At 45.2% G+C, this 16,211-nt stretch overlaps 1 protein-coding gene across 4 annotated transcripts in view; it reads left to right on the top strand.

Moving 5' to 3' along the window:
- The first annotated feature begins 294 nt into the window (after positions 1-294).
- The window catches only part of MITF (melanocyte inducing transcription factor), a 110,149-nt gene continuing 94,232 nt past the window's right edge, over positions 295-16,211 (top strand). For 2 of the 4 annotated variants that reach the window (XM_056335924.1, XM_056335923.1), the window contains exon 1: positions 295-613. In XM_056335924.1, the coding sequence (XP_056191899.1) occupies positions 510-613 (104 nt within the window). In that variant the 5' untranslated portion in view covers positions 295-509. The remainder of the gene's footprint in view (positions 614-16,211) is intronic. The other 2 variants (XM_056335925.1, XM_056335926.1) reach the window with 2 other exon arrangements.

Here is a 16,211-nt window from a genome sequence, read left to right as displayed (position 1 = left end):
GCCCGTTCCCCAGCCCCGCTCCCCGGGCTGCGATGGACCCCCCGGGCTGTGCGGCAACCCCGGCTACGGCCCTGGATAACCCCCCGGGACAAGCCCCCCGGGACAAGCCCCCCGGGACAAAGCCCCCCGGGACAAAGCCCCCGCTCTCCTCGGGGACCCGCCGCCGGCCTCGCGCGGCGCTGAGGGCAGGCGTGACGTCACGCACGGCACCCTCCGCCGCCCGCCTGCCGTCAGAGCCGCGTGACGTCACGGGGCGGGGCGGGGCGGCAGGTGGCGCGCGGGGCGGGGCGGGGCCGGCGCTCCCGGCTGACAGCGGCTGGGCCCGTCCCGGCGCGGCCCGGCGGGAGTTGTAGTGCGCAGCGGGCGGAGGCGGCCCGGCCGGCCCCGGGGCGGACTACAAGTCCCAGGCGGGGCGGGCGGCGGCGCTGCGAGTGTGCGGGAGCGGGCGGCGGGGCTCGGCTCGGCGCGGCGGTAACCTCCCGTCTCTCCCTCTCGCAGCGGCGGCGACGATGCAGGCGGAGTCGGGGATCGTGCCGGACTTCGAGGTGGGCGAGGAGTTCCACGAGGAGCCCAAGACCTACTACGAGCTGAAGAGCCAGCCCCTCAAGAGCAGGTGGGACGGGCGGCGGCCGGGGGACGCGGTGCCCCCGCTGCGCCAGGCCGTCGGCGGGCGCCCGGCGACACCCCGCGCTGAGGCGCGGCGCCCCGCGCGGCCGTGCGGCGCCTCCTGCCATAATAGCGGCGTTGTCGGGCGGGAGGGCGGGCCGGGCCCGCGTTATGTAAAGGGCATTGTTGGCCGTGCGGGGCCTCCCTGCCACGCCGGGGCGGCCCGCGGGGGCAGCGGGCGGGGGGCGAGGCACCGGCGGCACCTGCCCGGGGGGGCGCCGGCCCTGCCCGGGCCCCGCAGGTGCGGCGGCGGCGGGTGCGGGCCGCCCGCAGCTGCAAAGTTGTTGCAAGGTCTCGCGGCGTCTCAGGTGGTTCTGGGGGTTGTTTTTGGCGCCGAGGGCCGCTCTGTTATGTGCTGCGGGACTGGAAACTTTTGCCTGGGGACATTGCTTTCTTCCTGAAGTGTTTTTTCCACGCGATAGACCCTTTGCTCTTATCTGGAGCAGCTGCGGCACGCAGATACGTTCTGTGGAGGCAAGCAGGGTGGTGTGCACCCCTCTGCTTGCGGGGTGTCGGACCCGCTCCCCATCCTAGCGCTGGAAGAAGTGAGGCACTGCTCTCCCACACCCTGAGCATCCCACCGTGTCTGTGACAGCACGTTTCTCCTTCCTCTGGCTTGCCATTCGGAGCACCCCGGCAGTAGCAAACCCTCCATTTCGTTACAGCGCTCTCCTAAGCCACAGTCAGCTGCGCGTAAGGTCATTGCTGCGAGTGTCATGTTCGTAATCAAGCCTGTTGTTAGCCTGTCTTTGTAGTCACGGTTTTCAGTTTTGAACAATGCTCTTCGTGCGTCTGTGCGTGCAGTCAGAAAATGAATGGGAAGGTAAATATAAAAAAACTGCTAGAATGAGCTTAGATTGTACCGCCTGCCAGAGGCGCTTCAAAGTAAATAAATTAACTTTTGATCCTGCTCTGAGTGTTTCAGAAACATCAAAGGTCTGTTAGTAAAAGATGTTACAAATTCTGTCACTGTTGCAAGGGCTGGCAAATCTGGGGCCGTGTCCTCTGGCCTGTCTTCACAGCAGCTCTACCTCTCGCTGAACCTGTGGTGTTGCTCAGAAATGGTGTGTGTAGTGGAGGTGATGTGCAGCCTGACGGGCTAACTAAAGGTGCCAGAGTGAGCAGGGAGGTTGCCATTATCCGGGTAATTAGCTGGGAGCCAGGCTAACATGCAGGCAGGGAGAGGACAGCGCAGAAAGATGGGTTGATGAGCAGGGATGGGTTCCAGCTGTGTTGGAGGCAGCTGGGAGACCCACAGGGCTTTGGCCTCATTGCCTGCGTCGCTGGTGGAGTGGGGCAGGTGTGGGGTAGATCGTGATGACTGTGCCGTTGTTAAATAGCCCTGTTTGCACCAGCTGTGGGTTCTAACTGGTGTGGGGGAGTTGTCCCTTTGTGGTTGTCCACTTTGCAGTCAGCAGCTTTTCTATGCCTTTAGGTGGTGTGGGCATGGAGCATAGCTAGCAGGTCTGTGTTTGACCTTGCACAGATGTTCCAACTGCTTTTAATTCCTGTGTGTTGAGGCTTTGGGACCCGAATGCATCCCTGTGTTGTTCACTTCTCTCAGGGAGGTGTGAATAAATATATTCTGTAATGAAGCGCTGGAGTATTTAGCCATCTTCTGAATGTTGTCACTTCAAACTGCCCTGGACTAATTGCCCCGTTACGTTCTTACTTGATACTCCTGCAGAGCTGGCACTGCCCACCCTTTGGGTTTAAAGGGTCCCCGGTGTCAGTCATCTGGGCATCCTGGTGGTGCCCTGGGCCAGCATCTGTTCTGATGTCTCCAGGAGGGCTTGCTGAGTAGAAGTGACTGGCTTGCCCTGGTCTGCCTCGTGTTCCTCCACACGTCTCCATGTACAGAAGAGGGAGCCCCGAGGGTGGAATAAACGACCCATGGTTTTTCTGGCAGATAGCAAGCTGACATGTTAACCTCGGTGTGGAGCCTGCCCAGCTCACGTACAGCTCTTACCTGGAGGTAAAGTCTCAGTTGTCTTCCTGGTCTTGTGGGAGATGAAGAAGCCAAGGAGCCAGGGGCCCTGCCTGGTCCATATAAACTTGTCCCTGGAGCCAGGCTGATAAAACTTGCTGATAACGGGAGGCAAAAGTTGCTCACAAACCTGTTTGCTTCATGATGTGCAGATTGTAATCTAGGAGGACTTCTGTAGCCCTTCAGCTTTGCTCAGGCCTGAAACCAGTCTGACTGATGGTTATCAGGGGTATCCAACATTACCCTGTTGCTTTCTCTTGTGGCTTTAAATCAGAGTAATAGCACCGGGTGAGCATGGTGTAGTGATGGGACTGCGGCCATGGGAATTGCTGTCTTACCGTCTTCTCCACAGCCTTGCTCTGGAAAGGTTCCTGAGGAGCAGGCAAACCAGGGGCAATAGCTGATGTTAGGAATGAGTCTAAGTAAGCAATCTACTCTTTTTCCCTGGTGAGAACTGCTGATTTCCTAGCAACATTCAGGACTTTGTCTGATCTCTTTTAACAATAAGAAGTGAGAAGCATCCTGGGCTTACTCATAGCAGCTGAAATTGTGAGTATATAGAGAAAGCCATCCAGCTCAGAAATATCTAAGAATGCCAGTGCTCAGACCCAAGAAGGAACTTGTTTTATTGCCCAGTTAAACTTAGCCCTGCTGATACTGCTGTCCTTCACTCAGTAAAACTCTCCTGTTTGCTTCTCCCCAGACTGCTTGTTTTCCAGTATATAACAACCAGTTAAAGATTTCTCCTCTTCAGTGTGCCCTCACAGTTACTGCATCCATGTTTCATAATTCAGGTCTGCAATCCAAAGCCGCAAGGGGTCCAATAATAAGTTTTTTGCAGTAAATACTGTACTGACTTAGGCCAAGCCGCAATTGAATGCTGGAAGCCAAGGAAAAATGTAAGCCCAGCAAAAAGCTTTAATCACAAGGGATGGAGGGAATACGTGGGGCTAAGATACATCAGTTCCAACCCTATTTCCTAAACCCCTCTGACTCTGGAGAAGTTAACTTCTTGTGCTAAGTGCTGGCTACATTTAAGGGTTCTCTGGAATTTGCTGTGGTTGAATGTCTTTGAAAACTGAGAAGATGTTTCAGTTGTGTTGGTTTCTCCAGAGTCACTTTTCACTGCGGGAGGAAACTGGACTGTATGACTAGCCAGTAAGACAATGAGATACATATTTATTTTTCCCTCACATTCATACTTTACTTCTCTCCTGCCGTACTCCAAGAGAATAATAGTTTTAATTGGTAAGTACATGCACTTAAATGTGCATGTGCTTGGGTAATGAACAAGTAAATAAGTTTTCTTTCCTGGTACAAGCACTGCAAAATGAAATTGATAGAGTTTTGCTTTCAGGCAATCAGTTGAAGAAGAAAATCAGTTATTACCCAATGTAAACACAGATCCTGACTGTCTGCATGCAGTCATCAGGGCACTGTAGGCTCAAGTTACATGTATCGGACTGCTAATGAAGATTCTTTAAAGAATTTGACTTATTAAAGCAATGTTTTGGATATCAAACTGGTATCTGGAAGTAAAGACTTTACAGTCTGCCTTTGTGCAGGATGATCTGAACTAACCCAGATGTGGCAAATAGAGAAAAAACTTCTATATTTAATTGTTTTTCTTTGTTTTCTGGCTCTCTGTAATGTGTGTCTGTTTGGATGGTATGTGCAACGTAGCAGGCACCAGCAAATGATTGTCAGTTGTGTACCTGCAGGTAAATGATTATAATTTGTTTGTGATCTGTGCTATTTTCTGTTGCCCTTTCCCAACTTATTTATTCTCAGACTGGTTAAAAAGCACCTGAATGATGCAGTTACTGAATTATTTTTAGTGGAAAAAATCATTAGGAAATGCTTTTAAGTTGCATGGTAGTTTTTTATTAGGAAGCTTGTTCTTGTTTTATGAGCAATAGCATTGAGATATAGAGTTTGTCATTATTAAAGCAGTAATGTTTTTATAAAATTTTCAACATTCCTGGTGTTCAAATGTGTGGTTTTTTTTTTAATATAAACCTTCAATATTTTACTTTTATTGGCTAGTACCTTATCTCTATCCAGTTGGCATCCTCTGTAAAACTCTTTTTATTTTGATTCCACTCCCCACCCGGTGTTAAGTCTTGATTTAGTTAAAACTGCTTTTAATACACAATGTTTGTTGAGGAAATATGCGTTTCACCGAAAAGGCACACATTTTTGAAATGTGTACTTTGGAGCCAAAGAGGACTTTTCTAAAGTGCCTTAGTCTGCAGATGATCAAATTTGATTTTGTAAATGAACTTTGCAGCGTGATTGAATTTGAACTTGATTACATTAGACTTAACATTGAGTTTGTGCCTTGTTGGAGGTAGTCTTTTCATATTACTGCTATTTATGGATCTTATTCAAGTGTTTTATATTCTGGTTGGGTTCTGCAATGCAGTTTGTTCAAGCTACTGCTTATATCTGTTCCAGTTGTGCAAGAAGTGGAAAATATCCTTTATTTAGAACAGGTCACATGTGCTTGCATCCAGGAACCGCGTCTCAGTGTGTTTAAAAAAAAAAAAAAAAAAAAGTATCTTGGAGGAACAGATTTTAAAAGTTCCTGAAATATTTTTCCGTCTGTTACAGAGGAACATTACATATTTAAACTCAGCTATTATTAACTTTTAGTTTAAAAGTGATACGTAGGCTAGCACTCACTGAAGTCAATGGTATAAGTCTTAACCGGCACCAGTGGGAGTAGAGCTAAGCCAAAAGTATGTGTCTTTGAAATCTCTCTGGTAACATTTTTGTGAGTGAGTCAATCCCATGTTTATTCTGCACCTCAAATTCGCTTCACTATGAAGGAAACCCTCACCACATCTTTTTGTACTTATTTATTTTTCAAAACAGCCTTATAAGGAAAGGCTGCAATTGGAGTGTCTGTTGTATAAACATGTGGAGACAATGAGCAGTATTTCTTTGTATTTCTTTATACTGGGAGCCAGTGCTGCTCCCTGTCTGTAGCAGAGCGTTTTCCATCGCAAGAGATCCTTGCTGACCTTTTCTGTTCTGCGAAACTCTCACTCTGCTATTTGCAGTAGGCCTTTGCTATTTAGCAAGGAAACAGAAATAGCCCATGAAATTCAGTTCAGCATTTGCTTTGATAGGAACTACTGAACGTCACCTTTTTGCTTCCCTAGCCTGCTTTCCTCAGGAGGGTTTTGTTTAGCTGCCAAGCTGATCAGAAAGTGCACAGATATTTTAAGGCTGAGCTGCCTGCACTGACTGTGCATCTTTTAGTATGCACATGTATTTTCTTTTTGTTTATCGAACTGCTGGCTGTATTAGTGGTGTGTAACTACATGTGCGCTCTGCATGAAACAAATCCATACCTTTCTGGTGAGCAGGAAGCTTCACTAGGTGGCTACTATTGATTTACGGAATCCAGGTGATAATTTGGATCAATATATTATTCTGCTTTTTACATGGCTGAAAATGAACTGATGCAACCCTGTCGATGGATAGCTGGGGTGCCCCTGGTACAGCTTGTTTCCTTAAGTGTAGTGGAGGTAATTTCACAAGTCTCTAGACCAGAATTTTTGGGGCTGCTGTGGACCTACCGGTTGTCATTAACAAGTCATTGAGGAGCTTATTCTGTGCTGTGTCTGTTTCTGTTTGGCACGTAGGGTGATATATCGGAGGTCCTTTCCAGCACAGCGGTAGGCAGCATGACTAATTCCTGCTGTACGGTTTGGTCAGGATCTAGAAGAAAACTGGGAAGTGAGAGCAGAAGGGACTTGCAGATGCATTATTTTGTAAACAAATTCAACCTCTCGCAGCATTCTATGATTGAAAGTTTACTGGGAAGAAATCTGTACAGCTGCTTAAAAACAAGGGTACGGAAGATACCTGTTCTGACACTTACTATGCTGTCCTCCTATTTCTAGGTTTGCTTTCCAAAGCAACATGCTGTACTCCTTCTGTCATTTTCCAAGTCTTAATTTTCTGTTTACTTTTCTGCAAAAAATTGGAGTTATGTGTTGGCTGTTAATTGTCTTCCGAGAACTATCTGCTGTTCCAGTGTTGAGAACAAAATGAAAGTCCAACTTCCATTAAGCTGCTCAGGCTCTTGGCCATTATTGTCAGTCTCATTCTATTTTGGATTCAAAAAGTTTTTGAAATACATTTGTTGTAACATTTTTGTTTGCTAAAATTCACTGTATTTTAATATCATTTATGCTGGAACAAAGAAAATGTGCTTAAGCAGCATGGCATGGCAGATTTTGCTGGACAGTTAACTATTGCATCACTGTCATATTATGCTAGAACTGTGTTTATTTTATTTTTTTAATAATCCCAACAGCTAAACAGTAAGAGGACAACTACTGGTTTGCATGTAGTTGCACACTTCGTTTCTTACTGGGGAAAAACAGCACAGGAAAAGGAATATTGTTGCATATTGATGATATAACAATGCTACTGCTTCATCTGCATCAGCTGTAAAAAAGCTGGTGCTGCTTTGAGTGTCACAATTGAAATTCTTTGGTTCCAGTGAACCTAAGTGTGTAATGCAGTCTGAAACAGATCAGCCTGTCCTCCAGCCCATCCCCGAGGTAGAATTTACAGGCCGTTTTCAGTGTTAGACACTGCCAAGGGTCCGCTTGCCATGGATGGGCACTAGCAATTTTGGGGTGCCTTTTGAAAGGGCTCTGTCCCAGTATCTTTGGCCAGAATTTCAGCTTGTGACTTGCACCGGCACTAGACATTAATGTCTGCGGGCTTCACCTGAAAATAAATGTTTCAAAGAGGATGTAGGAGTGTCTAAGGGAAAGAGAATGGTGTGCGTATCACTGGTACAAGACAAAAATTGTGAAAATTAGTAAGAAGGCTTGCAATGCAACTGCTAGCTAATACTTTAACCGCTAATAGTGCCTTTGGATCGAGCTCATTTTTTCTGGTAACATCTCTGCTGCAAGGGCTGCTGTAATGTTTGTGTTAGCAGCTTTCTGGCAAGCATGCAAGCCAGGGTCTGGTGGTTTATAGCTTTTTTTTTTTTTTTTCTTCAGTGGTGATTATGTAGAAACCCTCTTTAGGTTCCCCCCGCCCTGACCTGCTGCTCACAGCTGCTGCATGGACTGGACTGGCAGGTTGAAGGGCAAAAATGTGTTGCTGTGATGTATAATTACTTCTTCCAGCATGAGCCAACAGAGCTGCTTGCTGTGATGATTGTTACGTATACTGCTATGTAAAACAGAATGCAAGTTTAATGTAGGGTTCAGGCTAGTATTTTAATGTTGCAATTAACAGCCTCTTAACAGTAAACAAGTTTTTTTTAAAATCAGTTCCCATGAAGATTATTCCTTTGCAATGTAGGCAGGCATACATTTGCAGATGCGGAGTTTGAGTTCTATGTTACCTGGAGAAATGAGCACCGAGAACAAACAAATACCTTTTTTTCAGACCTTTTTTCTTTTACTCTAGAATACCACAGGTTTGGTGTCAGGTGGCTGGAGATCAGTCCTGCAGCTGGTATTTCATAGGGACGCTTTGGCGAAGGGAAACGGTCGCATTTGAGATGATGCGGCAGTTGCCATCTCTTGGAAGAACTGGATTCATCCTTCTTAAATGTTCCCCAAAAAATGATGACAGAGTTTCACAGGTATGTTGCACCTCTGTTTATGCTGCTATTTTGGCACAAAATGGGCATAAACCCACGTGAACCTGCTGCTGAGGCTGGTGGGCCTGGGTGACGCGTGTCGGGGGGTCTGGTCCTCTCAGACCATCTTGTGAGACTGCTTGTGAAGAGACCACTGAAGTTGCAAGGCGTAGGAAGGAGTTTTGCAGCTTTTCAAACCTACAAAGGCAAGCGTCGTTTGTCCTCGTGCCAGGATTGTGTGCCTGGTTTGGCCTATTGTTACATTAAAGAATTTAGTTGAGATGAATTCTGAGAGAAAAGGACTTTACCTGTGAATATTAGTGTTTTGGCTACCTGGAAAGATGTTGATCACCTTTGAGACATTTAGGCGCTGGAATCTTGCCAAGTTTAATGTGTTTAAAGCATCATGCCAATAACAGATACTGTATTATTGAAGCTTGCCTGTAACCCTTGCGTGCTGAGACACCGTTTCTTGTCTTCGTGGTAGGTGACAAAACAAACCGCTGTATGAATGGTAGAAATGTAGTAGGGCGGGGGCACGGGCATCTGGAGACTGGAAAAAAGTAACACGAAGTGGGAACAACTGGAATATCCTGAGCGAAGGATGCTTCAGAGAATGGAGACAGGAATGATGGGTGGTTGTTACTAATCTTACTGCCAGCCATCCTGTTGTAACATGTAAACATTTACAGAAAATGGGAATTACGGTGATCCTTTCTGGAGAAGCAGCTAGCTAGAAAACTTGGGATGGAGCTAAATCAGCTGGGAACTGTTGTCAGGGTCAGAAGATGGGAGCAGAGTCTGGAAGCTGTCAGATGGCAAGAGATGGGGAATATGGGCAGTGGGGGAAAGCGTGTTTGGTCCTGAAGCTTCAAACTGGGAAGTCGGAATATTACTGTAGAGATGGAAAAGGATCACTGAGATATCAGAGTGGGAGAGCCTGGCTGAACATGTTTTGTGCACACTTACTATTTCCTTTCAGGATTCTTTGGGTTTTATCTAAATAAAGGAGGAAAGAGTTTGTATAAAATATGACTGACTTTGGAAATACTTTTTCTGGATGTGTTCTTGAATGGTAATATGCAGCTGTAAAGCCAAACTAGGAATACAGAGGTACAAGCCCTTTTTATTATGTTTGTGGATATCAGCCTGAATAAATAATAGTTGCAACCGGAGAGAAGGAAATGAGAATGATGCTGAGATGTGTACACATGCAGGAGGGAACAAGCTTACAGAAAAGAAAAGCAAAGGGAAAAAAAACTCGTAGGGGCTGTACATTGGAAGCTGGAAGGAGTTCAAGGAGGTGTGGGGCTTTTGCAGTGAGTCCCCTGGGATGCCAGTAATTGTAGTGTTCGGGTTTCTGCTCAGTCTAGCAAGCTTTGTTTGTACCAAATATTTACAATTCTACCCAAGCTCATCCACAACACATCCCAGGTGTCACTCTGCCTTCACTAGACCATAGGTATGGTTCAGAAGAGTTGCAGGGATTGTTTATTTATTTATTGCTGTTGTAAGAAGAATGTTGCTATCTGATAAATAATTATTCCACCCTTGGAGAAGGCACATTGTAAATCTGTTAAGCTGCTCCTTTGTTTGTTAGGCTTGTGCATAATAAGTTTGGAATTTAAGATTAGTAGTATGCTGCGCAACTGCTCATTTCGTGACCTCATCCTCCTGCTCTGCTCGCCTGCCTGTCCACCTGTCACATCCTGTTGGGTACCTAGGGCTATATTCATAAGGGGAGCTTTGGTCTAGCATTGCATCATCTAATTTTTTTTGTGTTCTGCTGCCTAATGGAATTAAAAAAAACCCTGTGAGGTAGGTGTCTAGGTTCCTTTACAGAACACATGGGTGAAAGGTGGCTTCAAAGAAGGCTTGTGAAAACCAGCATGTGGAGCGGGGGATGGCCTGAGTCAGCCAGCGAAGGGTGTATGAGGCTGGCATTGGTGTTGAATGCTGTCCCTTGAAGATCTGGTTGACTGGTCTAGGTGAGCTCTTGCTAAACCTTTCTCAGAGTGGTGTGCCAAAGACAGGTCTGCTTTTAGAGATGGGAGGAAGAGTGGGTGGTACGACATCCCCCTATCCCAGCATCGTCCATTCGGGAGACGGAACATTGGAGTTCCAGTCATGTCTGTGACTCAAAACACGAGACTGAACATGTCCACCACCCTTTGGAGTGCTCAGACCAATAAACCATGGGCTTTTTGAGGTGTCTCTTTTGCAGAAGTCAGTCTGTTTTGCCTTGTATCATATTTGTTAAACTGATAGGGTCAGGATTGGCTTGGTGTAACACGAGGGAGTGAGAATTTGCCTGGGATGATTCTCAGCCTGCTCCAGAAGGTAGTTACTTGTACAGAATGGAACAGCTCTACCAGGAGGCAAGGAAGATGTGCTCAGAAATTAGATCATTTTCAGCTCCCGTCTGTTTCTAAAAGGTCGTTGTCCAAGTCTCTGTAGTGGAGGTCACAGCATGAAATATTGGGACCTGCTTGACCTACTAGTGGTGATATTTGGGGCACAGATAGTTGGATGAAGGGAAAAAGCCTTTAAGGTTATGGGAACCAGAGATTCCTGAATTGGGAAGCAGGAAGGTGAGGAATTTGAAGGGTGGTATGGACACCCTGATGGTACTGATGGCTGAAGGGCCTCGCCGAGTGGGGTGTATTGGTGAGGAAGCTGTCAGGCAAATGTGGATATTAAGAGTGAAGACAAGTATATGTTATTTCTTAAGAGCACTTTATTTTTTAGAAATGTGAAATCATTTGTGGTACAGCAAGAGAAGCTTGAATGTGTGCAGAAGTGAGTTACCAAGGAGTAAAGTGAGTAAGACAGGAGGTGAAATAAGATTGTCTCTTATCACAAACTTGTTTTTTCGATTTAGCTTGTTGCACAACTTACAGTTTCAGTCTAATTGCAAAACTATTCTGCAAGTGACAATTTGGTTCCCAGCTGATACAGCTTTTGATATTTACTGCATAAGGCTGTGCTGTAGGAGCTGTTAGCCCTGAAGATGCTGTGGGCCAGCAAGGATTTTCTGTTTTTCAAGTGGGTTGAGTAGAAAAGTGTGAAACAGATCTGCCTGTTACAAGGATCTCGGAGGTGCTGGAGCTGCCCCTGCAAAGAAGACAGGGCTGGCTGGAAGGGGCCTGGTGCTGCTGCTACTGTACATTTGCAGAGCTGGGGAGGCTCTTTCTTGCAGCCTTTTTGGTATTTCCCAAAGGAATCGGCCACTCTACCTTTACAGCAGCCTCCTGCTTTCTGGGAGAGAGCCCTCTGAGTAGGCAGTAATTACTGTCTTTCTAAAGGAGTCTTCATTTGTGGAGGAGACTTTTAATTACCCCTCACTTAGCCTTTCTAATGAAGGTCCTTGTAAGAGTTGTGCTGGGGTAGCGTGATCTCCATAGGACAAAATTCCCCTCCTCTGGGTTTGCAGTCATCTCTTGCACCTATCTGGGGTGTGTGTTCTTGGGTCTCAGGTGGGATCTTTGGGGACTTGCTCTTTGAAACCGTTGACCTTTTGCCTTGCAGCACCACTTGAGACTATAAACAGACCTGCAGAGAGGAACAGCTCCAATGATCTCATGCTCGTGAATGCCGTTCTGCTACAGCTACACCAAGTGTCGTGCTGCATACCGGTTCAATAGAAGGAGGCTGGTGAGGAAAAGGTGGCTGCTGCAACGAGCTGTGACCTGGAGAACCTCTGATGGTGGTTGCAGTCTCGGCTGGTAATCCCACCTTTTTTATGCCCAGAGCCTCTCATGGGCGGCCCGGGCATTAAAGCTCTTTTAGGTAGGCGCAGAGGCACATGTAAGAGGACAGGTCCTGCTCTCCCAAAGGATTGCGAGAGCATCAATGCACTATCATTACGGCGCAACGTTCAGCAGATCGCAGTGGTGTACTTGTCAGCCAGCCAGGATGGCACGGACATGGAAAGCCAGCAGTACTGCAGGAAAAAACATGTTAATGATCTAAAGAAATGCTTTAGTGATTTCTTGTTTAAGTGCTGGGTTTGCTTATTCGCCTGTTTTCTCATATGGTTGTTGAGATGTGCTGTGAGCTGGAGGATGGTAATGGTTTGTATGGTTACAAGTCTCATCCCCTGCTATCTGATAACTTCTGCCCTGTTGCTATGAAACGTTTTAGTGAGATGCTGTGTAAAAGGGATGAATATCCATCTGTAACTGCAGAGGTATTTTTTCATGGCTCATTTCTTGCTGATCTTTCTGATCAGTTTTCTAATTCTGGTGGTGGTAGATTTGAATGATTTCTGGTGTTGTCATACAATTATCTGATGCATGTTTCCCATCTGTAATTCAATACCTTTGCATTGAGGTTTGTTAAATAGCACAGTGCAGAAAATTGCAGTATCTGTCCTTGTTATCTCTTTTCAGTGGGTTTATATTTTGTGGCAAGGACTTTCATGGCTCTTGAAATTCCAATTCTGTAATCATAATTTAATTGAAGACAGGTTTCCCTGTATTTAGGAGCTACAGAATCAGGCTATGCTTTGGAGAAATGCTAAATTTGGCTTGCTTGCAGAGTCATCCAAAGTACATAGCTTGTTCTGTAGGTGCTGTTTGGCTTCTTGTGGTGCTGTAGGGAATGCTGGGCTTTGAGGGCTATGTGATGGAAATGCAATTCCTCCTTTCTGCATGTAGCATAGGAAAAAATAAGTAGGAACTGTGTGCACTTTGTTCCGTGGCACTTCTAGTTGTGGAGTACCCCTGGCAGCAGAAAGACGGGTGCTCTAGAACTGCAAGATGGCATCGATTGTGTTGCATTTCTGCTGGAACAAAAATATAACCAGCTCAGCATTTGCACTTTCCACTTGTGTATTGTTTTCTCTTTATTTTGTGTTTTTAGAAATGCTATGCTCTGCAAACTGCTGGTTTAGTATTTTCTGTGGAATGAAAACTATCTGGATAACTTAGCTGAATTTTATCGAAGTTTATGGTAACAGCTCTTTTCTGTCTCCAGGCATCTTGTTAGATAAAGATGAGAATTTGAGTTAAAATTCAGGGAGGTACCAATGTGCTGGTTTTATGACCCGGAATTTTGGAAACAACTTGGGCTTGTTTGAAGTTGTAGAAGTAACTGAAATATTAAAATGATATATAGTCTTTACGAAAAGCTCTCCCTGAGCAAATACCTGTTGTAGGCTTCCCTCCCGGCCCCAGCAATGTACTTTGAATTCTGGACATGGTGGGAGATGCAAGCTAAAGAAAGCATCCAGCATCCGAGGCTTCTTTGAAAGAGATCAGATTCAAATGCCAGTTGAAGTTAAGCATATGTTTAAAGACCTCCCTTGATCAAACCTCTGTTCAGCAAAGCACCTCCATGTATTCTTTATTTCAGAATGCTAAATAATTAAGTTGGGTTTGTACTAGTAGGTTTAAACTTGCTAAGAGCCCTCGGGGTGCAACATACACGGGAGTGCTCTACCTCGATCCAGCAAACCTGAAGCATGAGAACTGTGCTGCTCAAGACTATTTGTGCTTAAGTTTCTGCTCACAGTTTGAATATGTTGTTGGATTGGAAAAAGTGTTCAGCATATGGCAGGCTGTTAAATCTGATGTACTTCTGAGCCTGACGCTGATTTTAATAAATTCTACTTTTGTTGAAATACTACTTCGAAAAATAAAAAATCCCACTAGAAATAGATAAACGGGTAACCTTTTCAATGTGAGATGCAGAGTTAACTGAATTTCAGTAGTCTGGAGGACTATCGGGGTGCTATTTTTTTTTTTTTGGGGGTGTGTGTGTGTGTGGAGCAACACCAAAAACCCCCAAAACAAAACAAAAAAACCCCAAACCAAGAACTGAACTGCCCATTTAGTTTCTGTTGTCCTGATGATAGCATTGGCTTAAGGGTTGGGTTTTTTGGATGGTGTGGGGTTTAATTTGGTGGTGTGTGTTGGTTTTTTTTGGGGGGTGTTTTTTTTTTTTTTTTTTTGAAGTGAGGTGAAGGAAGTGCTCAAGCACTTTCTCAGCATTGGAAAGTTTTAGGTGTTTGAGACATGAGTATTTAGATTTGCATGTGCTTAAATCACGAAGAACAGTTCCTTGAGCACTCGTGTGTGTGTGTGTGCCTACCGTGATGGTGAGTGCTTGTGTGGCTTCTCTGAAAAAGGAGCTTATATGACTGCAGCTCTCTGGATCCAAACTAAGTTGTTCTCAAAGCCAGCCACAGTCTAGTATCATGTGTCACATGGGCAGGTTCTGAAAATTTGGAATAGGGTTGTTTTCAATGGTCTTCTAAGTTTTTTCCAGTAGCTATATAGAATCACAGAATCATTGAGGTGCCACCTCTGGAGATCATCTCGTCCAGCTCTGTTGCTCATCATGCTGAGTGGGTTACTCAGAGCCATGTCTCATTGTATTTTGGAGATACTGGAAACCCAGACTCCACTACTTTTTTGGATGACCTGTTCCAGTATTGTTGACCCTTACAGTAAAAAAATGTGCTTTTTTGTTTGGGTTTTTTTTTTTTGAGTTACATAGAACTTCATGCGTAAACTGGTTTTTGACTTAAGTATCGCATTATGCACAAGATGAAGTAGGCGGGAGGCTGCACACCTCCTCCCCAGGTTGTACTCCTTCAGCTTTGCTTTTCTAAGTGAGGCAAGGGGATGTATTTCTTATCTGAACTTTTCCAATTTGTCCTAAAAGCAACTGATTGTAACAGGCGTAGTTAAAAGACTTAGTGAGCAAACCTTCTGCATCCTTTTCAGTCTCGGCTCAAAGGCGGTCAGGTTTTCTTCCTTGTCTTGATTCAATCTTGTTTGATGCAAACTAGGTTTTTTTGCTCCGTCATTCCCAGTTGTGGATGGATGCAAAGCACCCTACAATGTAATGTCACATTGAATAAGCACTTCTGCTTCGGTGCAGAGGTTGTGTCCAGTGCTGCAAAACTGTACCTTGGTGTTGTGCAAAGCATTTAACAGATGCTCATTGCAAGTGATGTTATCTAGACTGTTTAACATGTATAATAATTCCATGAGACTGTTGACTAAAATATTCCAGTTCTTTGATGCACCAGCACTAACTTGTCTGCCACGAGTTCATACACTAAAGTTGAAATTACTTCCAAAATAGTAAACATGAACTTTGGCTGGTTTATGCTCTGGGATAATTCTCGAATCGGTTCCTCAGTGTGCTGTGCACAGAGTGCCTTTTTGTAACCTGCAGCTGGGTCTCTGCTCATTGGGACAGTGTACAATACACTTCTGCCACGCTGTATGAAATATCACGTGGAATTGGGTATCTAAGCTTCAGTCTTGATACTTGACTAAATCTTGCCTTGACTTTCCTGCATCATGCAGTTATCTAGGAATCTGGTTTTCTGCAGCTTGCTCTTGGCAGCTTCAGGGGCCAACAAACTGGAAATCCTGCAGAATATGTTCTATAGCATAAAAAAAGGTAACTGGAATTACTGGAAAAGTTTACTTCAGGGGTGCCTTCCAGGGTAAAGTGAAGCGTAGCAATTAAATACAAGTCTTTAACGACACTGTCAATAGCAAGTAAGAGTGCCAGTGCCATGTCATGCCATAGCAGTCTTACTTGATTCACTTGGTATCGGACATAAAAACGAACATACAGTCTCCAGTTTGTATTTTCTTAGGCTGCATTAATTTCTCTGTGTTGGCAACTTCTGACATGTTTAGGTAACTGGTGTTGACTGGCAGCAGCAAAAGGTCAAGTATACAAAAAACCACATGTTTACTACTCCAGACTTTGTTCCTTTTGCATTTCCAGTAACTATTGAGAAATAAGCAGAAAGTTAAGGGTGATTTCCTAAAGTAGCACTTTTTAGGGAAGCAACTTAAAGACTTGCTGCCATCTAGAAACTCCAAACAAACCTGAAACCCAGTAGACTCAATGGTCCTTTTTGCTTTAAATCTATAGATGAGGATGATGTCTGCATTTATGCAGTGC

The sequence above is a fragment of the Falco biarmicus genome, chromosome 4 (genome assembly GCF_023638135.1).
Source record: "Falco biarmicus isolate bFalBia1 chromosome 4, bFalBia1.pri, whole genome shotgun sequence".
Lineage (NCBI taxonomy): Eukaryota > Metazoa > Chordata > Aves > Falconiformes > Falconidae > Falco > Falco biarmicus.
The sequence above is the reverse complement of the archived record's forward strand: the minus strand, read 5'-3'. Positions and strand labels throughout refer to the sequence as shown.